General features: G+C 38.5%; 1 protein-coding gene across 4 annotated transcripts in view; it reads left to right on the top strand.

Annotated features, from left to right (window-relative positions):
• Nucleotides 1-17,788, top strand: part of LOC100713338 (ropporin-1) — a 32,818-nt gene that overhangs the window by 3,228 nt on the left and 11,802 nt on the right. For 2 of the 4 annotated variants that reach the window (XM_063225108.1, XM_063225105.1), the window contains exons 2-3: nucleotides 5,671-5,700; nucleotides 17,354-17,481. In XM_063225108.1, coding sequence (XP_063081178.1) covers nucleotides 17,389-17,481 — 93 coding nt within the window. In that variant the 5' untranslated portion in view covers nucleotides 5,671-5,700; nucleotides 17,354-17,388. The remainder of the gene's footprint in view (nucleotides 1-5,670; nucleotides 5,701-17,353; nucleotides 17,482-17,788) is intronic. The other 2 variants (XM_063225106.1, XM_063225104.1) reach the window with 1 other exon arrangement.

The raw sequence follows: 17,788 nt of genomic DNA, 5'->3' as shown, positions 1-17,788 counted from the left end.
GGTGCACTAGGGCTTCACTGTCTTTTGAATGTTACATTAGACCTCACTATGAAAGTCAGCAATCTGATGTTTTGTGTTGGAAAAGATCTGTGAAGCATTAAGTACCATCAGGAATGGCAATGGAAATAGGAAAGAAAAGAGCCCAAGTCCAGTCCTGAAAACATGGTGCATTCGTCCACCTCTTGGAGCCCCAGAAATACTACAGTTAAATCTTAAGTAGAGAGGATAAGTAAACGGAGAACTGATGGTGCACAGTTTTCTAATGCTTTTCTCTTAAAGACTGGAGATATTTATATGCTTAGGAAAGACAAGGTCCAGAGGTTTAGCTCAGTGGCACAAGCATCTGCCTGGCAAGTGAAAGTTGTGAGTTCGATCCCTGGTACCAAAAAAGGCAGGACTAAAGTGAATCCAAATATGTACGCCAGGTTCACAATCAGGGGACATTATATAACTTTAGGCAGCATGCAAGTCTATAAACATATCATCGGACGGGATCATATTGTAAAAGGAATGATGTAAAAGAAGTCTTTGAAATATAAGCATGGCTAAATCCAAAAAGGTAGCTGATCACTTGTTAAGTAATAACCACATGAAACTCACGACTTCCAAGAGCTGGTACTAACATGATATATAAACAGATTCGGGAAACATGCTAGTAACAGCCAAAAATTACTCCTCAGAAGATAGACAATGTCCAGGAGGACTGCTTTAAGCAATATTGCTGTTGGCACACAAATGCGGGGTTGGCTTGACCATGGATTTGGCCCACAATAGGATTGACCCAGCTTTCTGTAAAATAAATCTGGAGAAGCAAAGTTAATATGAGTAACACAACTTGTGGAGATCTTGAAAGTTGAGCAGTTCATCATTTTAATGAGAAAAGAAATGAAGACCCAGAAAGGGTCTTTGAGAGACATACGACAGCATAAATGGTTAAGAAGACTTACACGGCAAAACTAGGCCTCAATTCCTTAGCATTTGGAAAAACTTTAATATTAGAACCTACCTATCCATAGGTTGTTATATGGATTAGAAGAAATGATGAATGTACTATAAATGGGCACCCTTCAATTTCCAGCAGCTCTGTAGAATATGGATAAATAAAGAGACAGTGACTTTATTTTCATGACAAACGATTAGAACGTACTCTGACAAACTATTTTTGTTCTATCTCAAGGGATTAAAAAATGAACTTTCCATGATGCCAATGGAATTAATCATCCATAATATTTCGGTATTTATGAGGACATAATATTTGAAATTGGGATTGTCCTAGAGAAAATCCTTGGCATGTACGATCTAACATACATAATCTCAGAAGGTGTAAAGACAGAAAATGAAGGGTTCAGTTCAAACTGGGAGAGGTAATGCTTAAGAACTTTTCCAAACTGATGAAAAGTATCTCAGTGAACTAACGAGGTTAAATAAAAATAAGTACAAATGAGCATATTAGGAAAAATCACAAAAACCAAGATGGAAAAGGTGTATTATTACTTCCAAAGCAGCAACAATAAAACATTTGACTTATTTTCAAACAGAAATTGTGGAGACCAAAAGATAACGGGATTATTGTCTTCAAATAAATGGAAAATAATGGAAAATGTTGCTAACCTAGCAATTGTAGACCTCATGAATATGTCCTTCCAAAAAGACAAGACAGATACATTTCAGGCAAATGAAACAGGGCATATGCCTCTCCTAACAACAACAACAAAAACCCCTCATATTATGGAAAGCATTAGTGTTCTTTAGGTTAAAGGACAATGTTCCTACAGAGAAGTGCTGACCTTCAACAAAGGAGACCAGCAGGTTAAAAAAATGGATAAAATAGTTTAATATTGACAGTTTTAAAAATGTATGTTCACAATAAAATATATGTAGAGGTAAAAGAAATAACAAAAATAGTAGAAAAGATGGGAAAGGGATATGAGTTAAATTATTGTAAAGCACTTTCACTATCCAAGAAGGAAATTTAAGTGTAGACTCAATAAATTAAGGATGTATGTTAGAGTAATCTTTTTAAAAAGTTAAAAAAAATGTGTAACTAAAAAACTAATAGAGGAGAAAAAAATTACAATACTTAAAAATGCTTAATGGCTTAAAAAGGCCAGAAAGAAAGACTAAAGAAACAGATGACAAATCACAAAGCAAAATGGTAAAGAAAATGATGTCAATAATTATGTTAGACACAGATGAGCTAAATGATCCAATCAACAGAAAACATTTTCAGTGCTTTTTAAAAGCTGTTTATATTGTGAATAAAAGGACATGAAAACGTGAAAAGGCCAGAAACCATATACTGTGCAAAGCTTTTTAAAAATATCTGTCAAACCAAGTCAACTTTAAGACAGATTGTAAAGCTAGATATAAAGGTGGACATTTCATAATGATGTTTCCACTCAATAGGAAGATTTTAAAGCTAGATGTGTATATGCTTTAAAACAGCTTGAACATTTAATCAGCAAAACCTGGTAGAACTAAAATAATAGACAAACACTACCATAAACCAAGATTTTAACACACCTCTCGTAATTAGGAATGGAGAGGGAAGACCCAAAAATGTAAATGAGGATGCCGAAGATTTGAAGTACCCAGTTAAGGTTCTTTGGTATCATACCCTTTAACCCAGATTCAGCTCTGTCTTCAGGTGCACATGGAGCATTCACCAAAGTACACAAATAATGACTTGAAATAAACAGTATTATTGATAAACACAGATGACCAGCTACTGAACATTAGGAAATGCTTCAATCACTAGCAAGTGAGTCAACAGATAAAACTGAGCAACACAAACTAAAAAGGAACAGCACAGTTAGGAGAAACAAGATCATACATCCATTACCCAACGGAACAAAGTGTTTCTCGAGGGATCGGTTTGGGGTTTTTTGTTTGTTTGTTTTTGTTTTTACTGCAATAGAGAATCCTAGAAGAATGTGTTACAGGTAATTTCTAGATTTAGAGGTGGAGAAGACTTGGAGATATTATTCAATAATTAGCATCAAGACATGTAGGGGTGAAAGGAGATATCATATAGAGAAAACGGATGTTGGTCTTTAGGGTGTTGTTGTTTAGCTGTGAAAGAGAACTGTATCATTGGAGAGGTAGTATGACCAAATGCAGTTTTTAAAAGAAAGGCAGGTTTTGCCTACTTGATGGAAGACAGAGAGAGGTGGATAACATGGAATTTTCTGGAGAATGTAAAGGGATTAATATCTGGTTTGTCAGATCTTGAGCAGGATGAGAACTAAGAGCCCGAGTGATAAGAGGAGAAATAGCAGTTACAGTGGGGTGGACAAGGGGCGGCACCATTTGTTCTTCGGAATGCACTAAGGACAATAGTCAGGAGGGATGCAGACACAGTTAAATAAGAAACAAAATGAAATGCTGTTGAAGAATGCAAATACTAGCAGAGAAGCGGGAGTGAAGGACAGAAATGATACAAGATTAGAGTGAATGGGAGTGAATGACAGTGTGAGCAAAAATCTTATGGATTTAAAGAATAACCTTGATCACTGGGTGCATACCCCTGAGATCCTAGCACTGGGAGGCTGAGGCAGAAGGATAGTAGAGTTCGAGGTCAACCTGGGCTACATAGTAAGACCTTGTCCACACACACACACACACAGGCACACACACACAAAGAATAATCTGGATCAAAATGTAATTGTCAATTAGCTTATGAAGGTATGATCAAAATATCCAGTAAATATTTAAATTTTAAAATGTAGTATAGTAAGAGGACAATCTGTAATCATCAACTAGTGATTCCTTACTGTTTATTTTTTTCTTTGAAAGTATGTATTATTTCTACTCATTTTCTGTTTTGTTTAGTCTTTCTTTAAATAAAATGTGAAAAAAAAAGACACTACAGTACCCAGTGCTGATCCCGAGTGTCATGATGTGAAATCCAGCAATACTATTATTCTTTGTTCAGAGTGATTATAGCCTACTTTGGTTTGTTTAATCTCAACATAAGTGAAGATATGGATAACTGCATGTATGTTTAAGTGTATAGGATTGACAACCATGTTACTAAGTTTTTGTTGGACAGTTAAACAGCACTGTTTGCAGTCTCGCTGTTTGAATTCCCACTTTATATGCTCCACTTTTGTATCTTGAACAACTATTTGTAAAAGGATAACCTGTAATCATCAACTAGTGATTTCTTACTGTTTATTTTTTCTCTGAACATGTGTTATTTCTACCCATTTTCTGTTTCGTTTAGTCTTTCTTTAAATAAAATTTTTTTAAAAGGTATAATAAAGTGTAGCATAGTAAAAGATATTTTGTCATTACTCCCTCCCCCTCACTTTAAACACACCTAGCCCATGTTCTTGCCACTGGAAGGCATCTTTCGTGTCTTTATGAGGCGTGATTTTCAAAAATAAAGTGAGCCCTACTGCCCAGTGCCATCCAGTGGAAAGGCAGATATGTAAGAATATCACGTTGTGTCCTCATCTAGCTTATCCCAAGATCTAGCACTTCTTTCTTCCCCCAAGTGAAAATGATTATGCAAAGTAATTGTTTTGAGTCTATTCAGGACCTGAACACATCTACAACAGTGCAAATAAAGACAATTGGGAAAGTAGCAACATTATTATTTTTATCTTAATTATTTAATTTAATTATGAATAATTTTACATATTAATATCTATTAATAAGTAATACTAATATTATTTTTTACTCATTTTGTTTTTATTTTATTTATTTTTTATTATTTACTAGTGGCAACATTTATTATTACATTTAACTTGAATAGAATTCTCAAATAAATATTTGAAACAAATTAAACTTACATGTAATGATTTTATATTATATCAAATTTTGTGTTGAAATGACTACATTCGATTTCTGATCAAAAAATTTTAATGATATTCTCTTCAAGTTCTTGCAGTCACCATCATAGATTGGTCTTACCAATTTACAGGACATTTATTGCTTTTCTGTAATTGACAGAAACTCTGTTCCCACCGTTAACCAGAATTTAGACAATTTGATCTATTCTCTTTCAGTGAAATTCTTCTGTCAATGTGAATGGATTTCTAATACACTTGAACTTTTTCACATCAGAAATTTCCAAGTCATGTGACATGTAGATGTTTTTCTACTAGTCCTCAGAATCAGAATACCAGTAAACCTTCTCATAGAACTACTACAAACTTACTTTTTGTTTGAGTCCAGTAACTTTGGTAGTAAACCTTATATTTTCACACGTTCCTTGTGATTTTGGTTTGTTTGGCGGTACGGGGTTTGCACCCACAGGCTTTGCATTGGTCTGAATCCTCAGCACTCCCTCCCCTCTTTTATGAGTCAAGACCTCATTAATTCACTAAGTTTCCCAGGCTGGGCTTGAATTGATGATCTATCTTCTTCAGCCTCCCAGAGTGCTGGTGACACATCACAGACATGTGCCACCACCCCCTCATCTCTGGCTTCCTTGTGATTTTTTATTATGTGTTACTTAAAAATGTCAAGTAACCCAGCAATCAGGAGGCCGAGGTAGGAAGATCACTGTGGGTTCAAGGCCAGCCTGAGCTACATAGTGAAACCCTGTCTCAAAGGAAAAAAGTCAAGTAAACCAATTTCTTGAAGTCAATAAATTCTTCTGAATTCTACTATGTAAAGATAATTGATACTTTTTTTTGTCTTTTTCCTTTTTATCGGTACCAGGGATCGAACTCACAACTGCCTGCTTGCAAGGTAGGCGCTTATGCCGCTGAGCTAAATCCCCAGCCCCTAACTGATACTTTTTAAAATTCCTCTTTTCACTCCTAAACTTCCAGAAAACAAAACAAAATAGAACCTTTTTGTCATATCTTAACAGCAGAGACTCATCACGTGTAGTTAAAAACAGGTAGAACCATACTAGCCTGGATTTTTTTTTAATACTCTAGGTTGAACACAAGGCCTAGCGCTTAGCTGGATCCTGACCACACTCCCCCTTTGGTATCTCACTGAGCTGCATAGCTCTTGCCCCAGGCCCCTAAGTGGCTGGAACAGTAACCATGAGCCACGATGCCCAGATCTGGATTTTCTTATAAACATCCTTAAAGCAGAACTCACACCTACGGATGAATGTACAGAGAAGAGTGTCTACGTGAACAACCCACAGTCCTGCGTGTATCTCAGTGTTCAGAACTCAGGGAAGAGACAGGATGTAGAACTTTCTCGCTCCCTCCTGTCACACAGCTTTCTGCCAACATGAACCCTCCCATTTGCAGAATATGCAGAATCCAGAAAATCTTACTTGATTTGAGCTATTTAGTTACTACTAGAAATATTTTATCTTGAGTAGTTCACTGTGGTGGACTGTTAGTGCAGGATGGTGACTCACCCAGATGGTCTAACCAGGTCTATCAGCCCATGCCGTCACTAACATCTGTAGATGCGTCACACTGCAGGGAATTTCGTCTTCTGATAGCAGTATTCCAGAGTAGCTCTTTTTATTTTTCCTTTGTTTCATTTAGTCCCAAACACGTGCTTGTTTCTCAGGCAGAATGGTAGAAGCCAATTATGGAAGAGAGTTGGTTTTGTTTATCAATCATGTGACTTTAGTTAGCTTCAGGAGAGTGGTTGTAAATATTTGGTAAGCAGTTGCATAAAGAAGTGTATGCAAAGTGTGATTTTAAGGATTTTTGGAGATAAGCGATTATTGCTTTTCGTTTCTAAATTTTTAAAGCTTCAAGTAAGTACAAATTCAAACTAACTGTGATGGTGCTGCGTTGGTATTGAGTAGAGAAGAGAGAGTAAACCTTGGAGCTGCGAGTTTGGGAGAAGTTAAATACCAGCACATTGCTTTTCACAAGAAGTTCAAAAGAAGAATTTGTGTGCCAAAGCAGTAAGTTTTACAGATTTTTTTCAGTCTAGTTTCCTTGCAGGGAGCTTGTACCGCTAGAAAATATTTCCCATAGGCAGGTAAATTGCACACATCTTTCAGACATCTCAGATTCTGGCTTTCTCAACTCTGATGTCTTTATTTGGTATCTGCAGTGGTGGAGCCTAAGAAAACAGATGGTTTCTATCTTATTTTACTGGGATTCTCTCATGGGCCATGTTTAAGATTTTTGTAAGAACACGACACTAGTGTATCAGCACTGCAAATTTCTATAGGATTTAGGTTGATTGGGTTTTTTTTTTTTTTTTCAGATAATAAACCCAGCAGATCCACCAGTCTTATTTTTGTTTCTGGTACCAGGATTGAACTCACAACCTGGTGCTTGCTCATAGTGCATTGGTAACACAGCTGTCATTGATTTTATTCCATGAATTCTTCACCCAAATCACGACTTCTTGCAGGATAGAATTTACAGTTTCCATTAAATGAAGTAATAATTGAAGATTTATGAGGCAGGTGCAGCAACAAAAAAGATGACAGTTAAGAATGATGGTACCAACAACAGCAAGAAAAACTCACGGGCACCAAAATTCAGAAAATGTTTCTTTGTTTCATGTGAGTGCATTAAGTATGTCCATTACAACACATGATGCCTTGGATATATAGATTCATATTAGACACAATCTTATCTGTTCATTACCAAGTATTCATGTTACTCCTGGTTGAGTCTGGACCCTGACTGGTGATTTGTCCTGGATTCATCTGCTACACAGGCATTTACCACTAGGCCAAAGGCACCCATTTGGATATTTACAAATACTTCATTGTAACTGATATTATTATTTAAGTATCAATGTCAATAACATTTATATTCAGTTATATATTAATATTGTAATTCAATACATCCAGCATGTGTTGCGACAGATGTACTAAATGCATTCGTCTGGCCAACAGTCTTAACTGGAGCTTATTTTGTGGTTAGGGCTTATATTACGGGCATCCTGAAAAACCATGGTAGGGCTTATTTTCCAGTTAAACCTTATTTTCAGGGAAATATGGTATCTAGGAGTGTATGGCTGAATCAAATGGTAGCTCTTTTTTTAATTTTTTGATTTTTTGCCTCCATACTGATTTCTGTACTAATTTACATTCCCACAGAAGTGTAGACTGGTCCCCCTGCCTCATCCTCACCACCATTTATGTTTTTTTGTATTCAAATGACAGCCATAATGGCTTCCTTTAAGTGTCTTGTTTTTTTGTTTGTTTGTTTGTTTGTTTTGCTTTGCTTTTTCTTTTTTATCGGTACCGGGGATCGAACTCACGACTGCCTGCTTGCAAGGCAGGGCTTATGCCGCTGAGCTAAATTCCCAGCCCCCCTTTAAGTGTCTTCTGTAATGCTGGCTGAGTGGTTGTGAATTTCTTTAGCTTATGTTTACCACAGAAAGTTTTTTATTTCTTTTTCAGTTTGGAAGGATAGTTTTGGTGGATCTAGTAGCTAGATCAGCAGGTATTTTCTTTTAGGGCTTGACTACATCATTCCAGGCTCTCTTGGCCCTTAGTATTTCTGCTTAGAAGTCTGAAGTTATTCTGATGAATTTCCCTCTAAGTGACTTGGAATTTTTTCCTTATTGCTTTTAATATTTTCAACATTTTAATCCATAACTGGCAGGCTCCAAGGCAGGGTGGCATGGCAGAAGAACATGGCAGAGGCCAAAGAGTTCAAGGCACAGCAAGCAGGAAGCAACAAAGCTCACCTACCCTCTGTCCCTTTATATTTTACCCAGGCCACAAACTGATTGGTTGATGCCACCCATACCCTGAGTGGGCTTCTGTTTTTGGTAAATGCATTCAGCCAACCCCAGAACCATGGTAATCCAATCCATGAATCAACCCATATTGCAGCTACTTCTGAAAAGCCCCACTTACAAGTACATGAGACTTTGGGGGACATCTAGATATAAGCCATAACATCATTTCAACTATAATGTGATAAGGAGAAGCACATTTCTGATTGTGTCTGTTTGGGATTCTAAATGTTTCCTGTACTTGGATATCTGTATCTTTCCCAGAATTTAGGAAGTTTTCTGTTATTGTTTCCCTAAAAAAATTCTCTCTGCCAAATTCCTAAAGTTTTGTCTTATAAACATGTCCCAGGGCTTCTGCATATTTTGTTCCCAATGGGAGGGAATCTTTTTCCTCAGCCTTACTTCAGGCCCTGAAACACTGCTTTTCACCTGGTCCTGTTTGTTGGCAAGGCTCTCCACTGAAGTTTTGATTTGATTTATGGTAATTTTCATTTCCAGAGTTTGTTCAGTTCTTCTTCAGAATCTCTGTGTTGAATGGCTCCTTTATGTCCTTCAGTGTCTTCTCTAATTAATTTAGCTGTTTAATAAATTTATAAGGGATACAAATAATAATCATCTCAACTAGTCTTTTGAATTCTTTGGTATTTTATCCACTTCTATATCTTTACATTCAGTTACTAAATGCATTTTAGTGAATTATGAAAATTTGGATGGGTCCTGTTGGGTTTTTTCCCCACAGTTATTGTGTTTCTGTTTTGAGTTATGTATTTGTTGGTATGGATACCTCTATTGTTTGTATTTAAAAGTCATTTTGGAGTCCATCCTTCTTTTGAGGACTTGAGTCCCAGCACCACTCAGAGAGGAAAACATGAACTACAGTAATGTCAACAGTACAAAGACAAACAAAATATTACATACAGTAAAGGAAACTGAAAGCAACAACTATACCATCACTAACAATAAAAAAGTAATCTACAATAATAATATAAACTAAACAGCTAAAAATTATTAGAAGTTCATAGTGACGATGATAATATTGATGATGATGATACTATTGATGATGATGATGATATTGATGATGATGATGGAAAAGGTAGAAAAATGGAAAAATATTTTTAAAATAAAGATGAAAAGGAGAAAACAGGTAAAAAAAATCCAATAAAAGAGTTTAAAAAGCAAATATAATTAGGTAAAAGTAATAGAAAAAAGAAGAGAACAGGAAAAAATAAAAAGGAGAAAGAAGTGAGTCTAAAAATCTCCTACATGTTGATGTGTTTGGTGGGTGGTTTCCAGCTCTGTAGTGTTAGCACCCATCAGATGTGGGGTAGCCATAGTGACTTACCCCTGGGGCCTGTTACATTTCCACATAGTACTGAGTCTTTCCCCACCTTTCCCACTGGGGTGGGAGGTCAGTGGATGGTATGTCATCTGCCTCAAGATTGTATTTACCTCAGGAGCTATTAGTATTTTTTTGTGAGCACTTGTGTATCGTGATCCACTGTTATCTCTGAGTAGTTTTGCAGACTGTGAGTATATGAGGTCCCCCTCTTGCTCCAGAGCAGCTCTGTCCATTTACCCAGGGACATGATAAATGTATAGGCAGAACATAGTACTGATCATATTGGTGAAGGGAGAAAACAAACAGATCACTGAGTTCTGTCCTGGATGTAACAGCGAGGAGAGGTCAGCAGTCCACTGGATTCAGTCGCAACACTTCCAGATTCAGCCCTTCATAAAAGCATACACAAGCAGCCTAGCTCCTCACCTTAGAGGGTGAGACCAGTGTGGTCTCCACAGCCTGAGCCTCCTGCTGCTTACTCTTCTGAAGGGGTCTGTGGTTAACCCTCCCTCTCTCCACAACTGTCTCCTGTGGTAGTCACATTCCCAGTCACCACAGCAGAGTGACTTCCGAGGTCCTGAAATGCAGTCGTTCCCTAACTTCTGACTCCCAGAGTAACTCAGTCTTAAACAAAAAACTCCTTCTCAAAATGGCTTCAATCACTCTTAAACATGGGCACTGCAGTGGATTTCTTCTCCAAAGCTGCTCTGCCATGTAGAGTCACTTTGAGAGCTAAACTCAGCATTCCATCTGCGGCTTACAATAATGTAAATTTTTCCTGGGATACCACCGCCAGTCCACGTTTTATCCTGGGTGCTTCCAGCCCTGTCTAGACTTACCTTGTTCTTGTGGAGCTAGATCTTCCTCCCAGAAGCCAGTGAGTGCTCCACACTGCTTCTCTGGATTGTCTTCTGCACATCCACAATCTTTGACTTTCTTACTGACTCTTTCTTGGGTCCAGGAGCTCTTCTTATCTTGCTCCTTGTTAAGTCATCATTTTCTAGGGTCTCAATTGTACTTCTGCTGCACCATTTTAATCTTCAATACTGTCCTTTCTTAAGAATTGTTTAAAATAAATCACATGATATTTTTTAAAAATTAAGCATTTAGTAAGAGGGTAGCTTGGGAAATATCTAATTATTAAGTGCCAGACTTTCAACACAATGGTTTTTATTTCAAGTACTATATAATTAAAATATTTTTGAAAAATGGTTTTTACAAGATAGTAAAGTCCCAGAGTGTCCACTGGTCAATGGAATTATTTCCATGGTCATTTGTTTTTAGAAGAAAACATTATTTTTAATTCTATAAGCAAGGCATTATAAAAACCCCAAATATTTTGGATATATGTTAACATCAAAAGCCAAGAATAAAAGCACAAGTCAAGTCACAACTAAGAAAAATGAACAAAATTATTTTTAGTAGATAAGTGATGATGCTGATGATGAAAGCAGGTTGCCTCCTTTGTAAAATAATGTGAAAAAATAGTAGCAAATTAGATCAAAGGGACAATCACATTTTTTAAACACATATGAGCAAAGATGATAATTGTTAGTAAATGCATTGCAACAATCACTTATAGGCAACATTTTAACGGAATGGATGAAAGGCAAGGTCTTATAGAAGCAGATAGCTCACGTCATACACGAAACCTTAAGCTCATAATCCTTAAGGACTAAAATCAAGAAGTTTACTGATTGTGTCAAACAATATTTTCATATAATTTCAATTGTTGTAAACTTGAGAATGACTGTAAAATGGCTGTAAATTCTGCATCACTATAAAAATTTTATAACCATAAATCTCTTGTGGTACACCTAAAGCCCCTTCCCCTGAGGCCATTGGTAGAGAGCAAAATAGGATTTAATGGTAAAAAAATGTGTACTACAAACAGTAGTTGGTGCCACTTGTTTTTAAGGAAAGCACCTTATGGACGTAAATGAGCCTTGATGATGTATAATGTTTGAAGTGGTGAAAGAAGGGCAGGGACATTTCAAACAACAACAACCTGCTGAGCGAAAGAGAGAAAACCAGGGTAAAGTACAGTTCTCAACAGGGTAAGAAAGTGTTAAGCTTTGGACATGTACATTCTTGGAACATGGCCACAGTGGACTGACTGTGTTGGAAATCTGTGTTGATAACTAATCATAAGAAATCGTAGTTTGAAATGGTGTGCACTAATCATCAGACCTTAGAAGTCAGGATTTGATTGCTCTTTCCTGAGCAGGGTTCTCTGGTCTATTGAAAGTAGCAGAGACGATGGATCTGGCTGCCCTGGACAAGATGGAGCAGAGGAGGACCTGAAACAAGGATCCCAGTCAGTAGGCTGCACAGTGGGTGATGAGGAGCTGAGCCAGAAAAAGAGGAACAGACGTAGCCATGAAATGGAGACACAATTCAGAGGCAGCACCGATGGGATGTAGTGAGATTCAACAGGTTGAAAAGAACGGATGATTGCAAAGCTGTGAAGCCAGAGGACTGAAATAATGGTGGTAGAAATAATGTGTAGAAAACGATTTGGGGTTTGGGAGTATAGAGTGGAGGGAGGTAGAACACTTGCCTAGCATGCATAAGGTCCGGAGTTTGGTCCTGGGAATAGGGGAGAAAAGAATAAGAAGGAAGAGGAGAAAGGAGGAGGAGGAATAAAAGAAGGAGAGGAGGAAGAAGAGAAGGAAGGAGAGAGGAGGAAGAAAAAGAAGAGTAAAGGATGAGAAAGGATAAGAAGGGAAGAGAGAGAGAAAGGGATAGATAGAGAGGAAGGGAGGGGAAGAAGGAAAGGCCTTGGGTGGGGGACTTGGTGGGGAGATGGGCAATGTGTCCCAGCAGATGCTCATCCTGGAAGCCATTGGGAGTATGAAGCGGATGGACAACCAAGTTTAATCAGCATGATTTTGTGGTAGACGGAGCCATGAGGACGTGTGAGTTCCTCAGGAAAAACCACGGAGAGAGCTGAACCCAGGTGCTGGAGACATTTTGGGGAAGGTTGCTAACGCTTGCTTATGGAAGGAAGTTCTGGAGTCACGGAAGGAAGCAGACAAACAGTGCTGAGCCAAACAAACACAAGGAGAGCGTACTTCATCAGAGGACAGAGGCCCCAGAAACAAGGATTGTCGTGTCTAATGGGTCCTCTCTCCCTCATCAAGCTCCGCATGTGCTCCAGTTCTGCCACCATCACTCATTAGTTAGGTGAAAAATTTGATTTCCTTTCTTACACCCATCATCTGTAAAATGATGATAGTGCCATCAACCTCATGGGGAGCATTTTGAATAGTAAGAGAGAAAAGAAAAATGTACATACAATATTTATCATGATGCTTGGTATAGTAGTTGCAGGAAATGAATAGGTATAATTTAGCACTTTCAAGGAAACAATAGAGTGACAAGAGGAGAAAAATGCAAAGGGTTAAAGAAGGACTAAGCACTGAGGAAAGATAATAATATGGAAAACTCACTAGCTATTCTGTGCCCCAAATTTAGACTGCTCACATAAAAGTTGTCAGAAAAAGGTGAAGTAAAAGCTTTCCCTGAGTTTGTTCTGTATTGATTGACCAAAAGTTATCACTGTTATTCTTGTCATAGAAACTTGTTTGATTAGGTTTGGACCATCTTTTCATTTATTTAGAATTTTTGCAACTATCAGGATAGACATCAGATAATTGTACAACAAATAAAGATCCAGTCAAATAGAGTAAAACAGTACAAACTGTGGAAAACAGTATGCCAGCTTCTCAAAAACTTCAAGTACAATTACCATCCAATACAGCAATTCCTCTTATAGTTACATGCCCAACAGAATTGAGAGCAAGGCCTCCAACAAATAAGTGTACATCCTTGTTCATAGCAGCAATAGCCAAAATTGGCAACAACCCAAAAGTCCATGGACAGATGGATAAACAGAAAATGATATATCCAAAGGAATGTTATTCAGCCTTAATATAGATGATGTTGTAGTCAGGGGTTGTGAGGAGAACAATTATAATCAGGACACAGAATTTATAATATTACTTTATGATGGTCACCTAGAGTTAACACAAGAAAGTGCAGGAACTCTATCCACAACACTAAGCACCCAGAATATTCAGCCAAGGGCCTGGATCCCACAGCCGTGTCCTGCATGAGTCCAGATGAAAACCTAGAGCCCATGACAATGCCTCCCACGAGTCCAGCTGGAGATGTAGAGCCCACGAGAAGGACTCATGCCAGTATGTTTTACGGATGCTGAGAAAGCCCAAAAGTCAGTGGGGGAAGCTAGCAAGTCTATACCAGTGGGTTAAGGAGCTGTGCTGGTAGGTTGAGGTTCTACACTGGATCCAAGAAGTCATGCTCATAATAAAGACCAGGGCTTTCCTGAAAAGCACCACAGCCATCCTCAGCAACACGGACGCCCCGAGCTCCTTCAACAATAAGAGCAGTTGAGTACATGCCAGGAAGCCAGCATGACGAGTTTGTCCTGGAAATTAAATGGCGCACGTTTTCCCCTCTGGAGCCAGGAAGCGATGCTCGATGTAAGGACCAGAGCTCCCCAAAGTGAACCACAGCCACTCTCACCAGCGAGGTCCCAAGCTGCTCCAATTACAGTGGTCAAACTCACAGGAAGTAGTCAGGATGAGCTCCTCCAGCAGAACCAACGGCTCAAACAGCAACACATAGGAGACCCCACAAGGCCTCACTCATCTTCTCCATGTCTCTATGCTGGCAGCTTTCCTCAGGTGGAACATCTACACTCAGCACCATGCTGATCTGATTTAGCTGGCATTAAATTAACCACCAGTTTTTAATCCCTAGATGAAAGACCTTATGCTCAGTAAAATAAACTAGATGCAGAAGGACAAAGGTTATACAATTCTATTTACATGGGGTTGCTGAATTCATGGGGACAAAGCAGAATGGTGGTTATTGGGGAGTTAGTGTGTAGGGGGTATGAAGTTTCAGTTTGAGGTCATGAAAAAAGTTCTGGAGATGGTGATGCTAAATACACACCAACACGAAGGTACTTTTGCCACTGATAAATAATCTTGAAATGGCAAAATATATGTTACATATTTTTATCACGCACACACACTAAGCAAAATCAAACACTGCTATGTGCTACATAAAACGGACTGGAGTGTCATCAAAAACAACTTCTAAAATTGTGTTTCATATATCCCGAATAAAATACCACCCAGCTTGAAATCTAGGGTGTTCCTAGCAGTGCTGAGCTGCCTGTTCTCTCTCCCTGATGACAGCCTTCTCCCCACTACCAGGTGGAACCAGTTCTGTATGTGTATCATCCCTGTATCTGTCACAATACTGAATGTGGGGTGTGTGTGTGTGTGTGTGTGTTTGATCCCAAGCAACAGTGACTCCTCGTGTGGTGACTGTCACATACTCCCTGAGAGCTGTGTAACTGTCTCAATAGTTGAAGCTTTCATCATGATAATAGTGCACCACACTATGCCTAGTAGGGATTTGCCTTGAAGTCTCTTTTGTCAGGTATTAATGTGTCCACATTTTTTTGTTTGCTTATATAGAGATATTTTACCTTCAAATTTTGCTTTTTCAGGTGTGACAATATATGAATTTTTAAAAATACAATTTGATAACTTCTGTAATTTTATAAATTAATTTTCTGTAAATAATTTAATTTAAGTAATTTCATTGGCATGTTTGAAACCATTTCTTCTCTTTCTTCGTTTCTTTTTCCTCTTTTTTTCTTTCTCTAGTACTAGGGATGAAACCCAGGGAGTGCTAAGCTACATTCCCAGCTCTCCACCCATCCTGACTTTTAAAAAAATTTGACACAATGTCTTATTAAATTGACCAGGCTGTGTTCAAACTTGCAATCTTCCTGCCTCAATCTCTTGATTATCTGGAGTTAAAAGTGTGTTCCAGCCTAAAATCATTTCTTTTTATTCTGATCAATATATATAGATTATTTTCTATTCTGTTACTTTCTCATTTTTCCTATGTCACTTTTCCTTCATTTTTGGCCTTATTTTAGATTGGTCAGAGGTATTTTTTTCAGGATGTATATGTACGTTTTAAAATTTCATTCTCTTTTCTACAGGTTTGGTGGTTACATTACTTCTATAATGTCCTGTAAAATTCAATTGTGCAAAAAACTTTTTTGATTTCTTGTGAAATCTAAAATTAATCATTATCCCTCTCTTCTTGCAAGCAATAGACACAATTAAAACGAAAGGTAATAGAGTACCATGGACCTGAGGCCACCTTAGTTTCTTAGGATTTCCTAAGGAGACAGCTCTTGATATAAATCTAAACATTTTAACAAGACTGTAGCTACAAACTCTTGGGGGGTTATTTTTCCCCAAAAGAAGCAGCAGTAGAGACACCACAGGCAGAGGTTTACAGCCTGTGTTGTTTACACCAAGAATGAAATCTCTTCGAAGGTCTCAAGTTTAGGCCAGAAGAGGACAGAATCCTTTATTTAGTTGGGTTATTTGCCTCTCGGGGCCAGCCTTTGTCCCGCCCTTCCCTGCCTAGCCATTGATCTCAGAGTCTGGGGTTCTTGCCATCTGCATTTGCCCCTGTGTCGGCCCCCATTTCGCCATTTGCTCACCACGGTGGAGTCCGCCTTACTTTGTTTGGTAATGGAAGATTTCTCTCATTTCACTGCAAGCTCAGCAAGACACTTCAAAAGGTGCCTGCTGAGATTTGACTTGTGCAGGATTGTCAGCAGCCTATTTTTTTCTAATAAAAACAGACAAAACCATTTAATTTGTTGTTTCTTTGTGAATCATATACCATCAACAGATTTTTGTGATTTGTTTCAATATGTCCTGCAACTTTTTGCGTGAAAATATTCCCTCTTCCCTTCCCCGCTCCCTCTCACCATTAAAGTATATCAAAACATGTAGATATAAAGACAGCTGACCAGCAAATGACTGTTTACCAGTTATTATTACTATTATTTGGGGTGTACTGGGGATTGAACTTATGACCTAGGGCTTGCCAGGCAGGTGCTTGTGCCGCTAAGCTTGTACCCCAGACCCTTATCAATTATTTTTATTTAGAAATAACCTAATGTCAAGTCACAGAGGATTCACAGAGCAAATTTTTCTACAACTCCTTTCCAGCTAATGAGAGTTAAAGCAACGTGGAAAGATGCTCATAATGTATTGTTGCGTAAAGAGGTTGTTTTTGGGTAATCTCACTTGTCATTTATACATATATTGAAAACAGTTGGAAGAAGATAGTTACTATTTGAAGGTGATATCGTTAGGGACTTTTTTTTACTTCTATTGATCTCTACTTTTTAATGTCCTGTGGGGGTAAAAATGAAAGTGTCAGAGGCTGGGTGACATCCTGTTCAGGATTGCTGTCGTCTTCTACGTCAGAGTCCCATTTTATTTTGTTTTTTCTCCTGCACAGGTCAAGCAATCAATGCCTCTGATGGATAGGCAAGTATGCATCCCCCCAGAGCTGCCAGAATTGCTGAAGCAGTTCACCAAAGCCGCCATCCGGACGCAGCCCCAGGACCTCATCCAGTGGGGTGCCGAGTACGTGTCCCTGTCCCCCCTCAGCACCCTCAGAGGCTAGGCTCTGGGCCGAAAGTCCAAGCTGATAATCTTTGTGATTTTTCTCAGCTCTCTTGTTGCTTAGTGCTTAAAATCCGCACATAATGCCGTCAAACTGAAGGAGGATGGGATGCTCTCCCTTAAGCAAGCCAAACTGAGCAACAGGACGCCAAGGCAATAGGCCAAGCGTCCAGGGAAAACAGGAAAAGTTAGATTACCACGACGCCCCAGCACACGCCACCCACCCCACCCGTGCACCTGACTACGCTTTTCAGTTGGAGCAGGTCCT

This window comes from Cavia porcellus, unplaced genomic scaffold (genome assembly GCF_034190915.1).
Source record: "Cavia porcellus strain 051 isolate PalLab524CR breed Dunkin Hartley unplaced genomic scaffold, mCavPor4.1 scaffold_15, whole genome shotgun sequence".
Classification (NCBI taxonomy): domain Eukaryota; kingdom Metazoa; phylum Chordata; class Mammalia; order Rodentia; family Caviidae; genus Cavia; species Cavia porcellus.
Note: the sequence above shows the minus strand (reverse complement) of the source record. Positions and strands in the feature narration are given on the sequence as shown.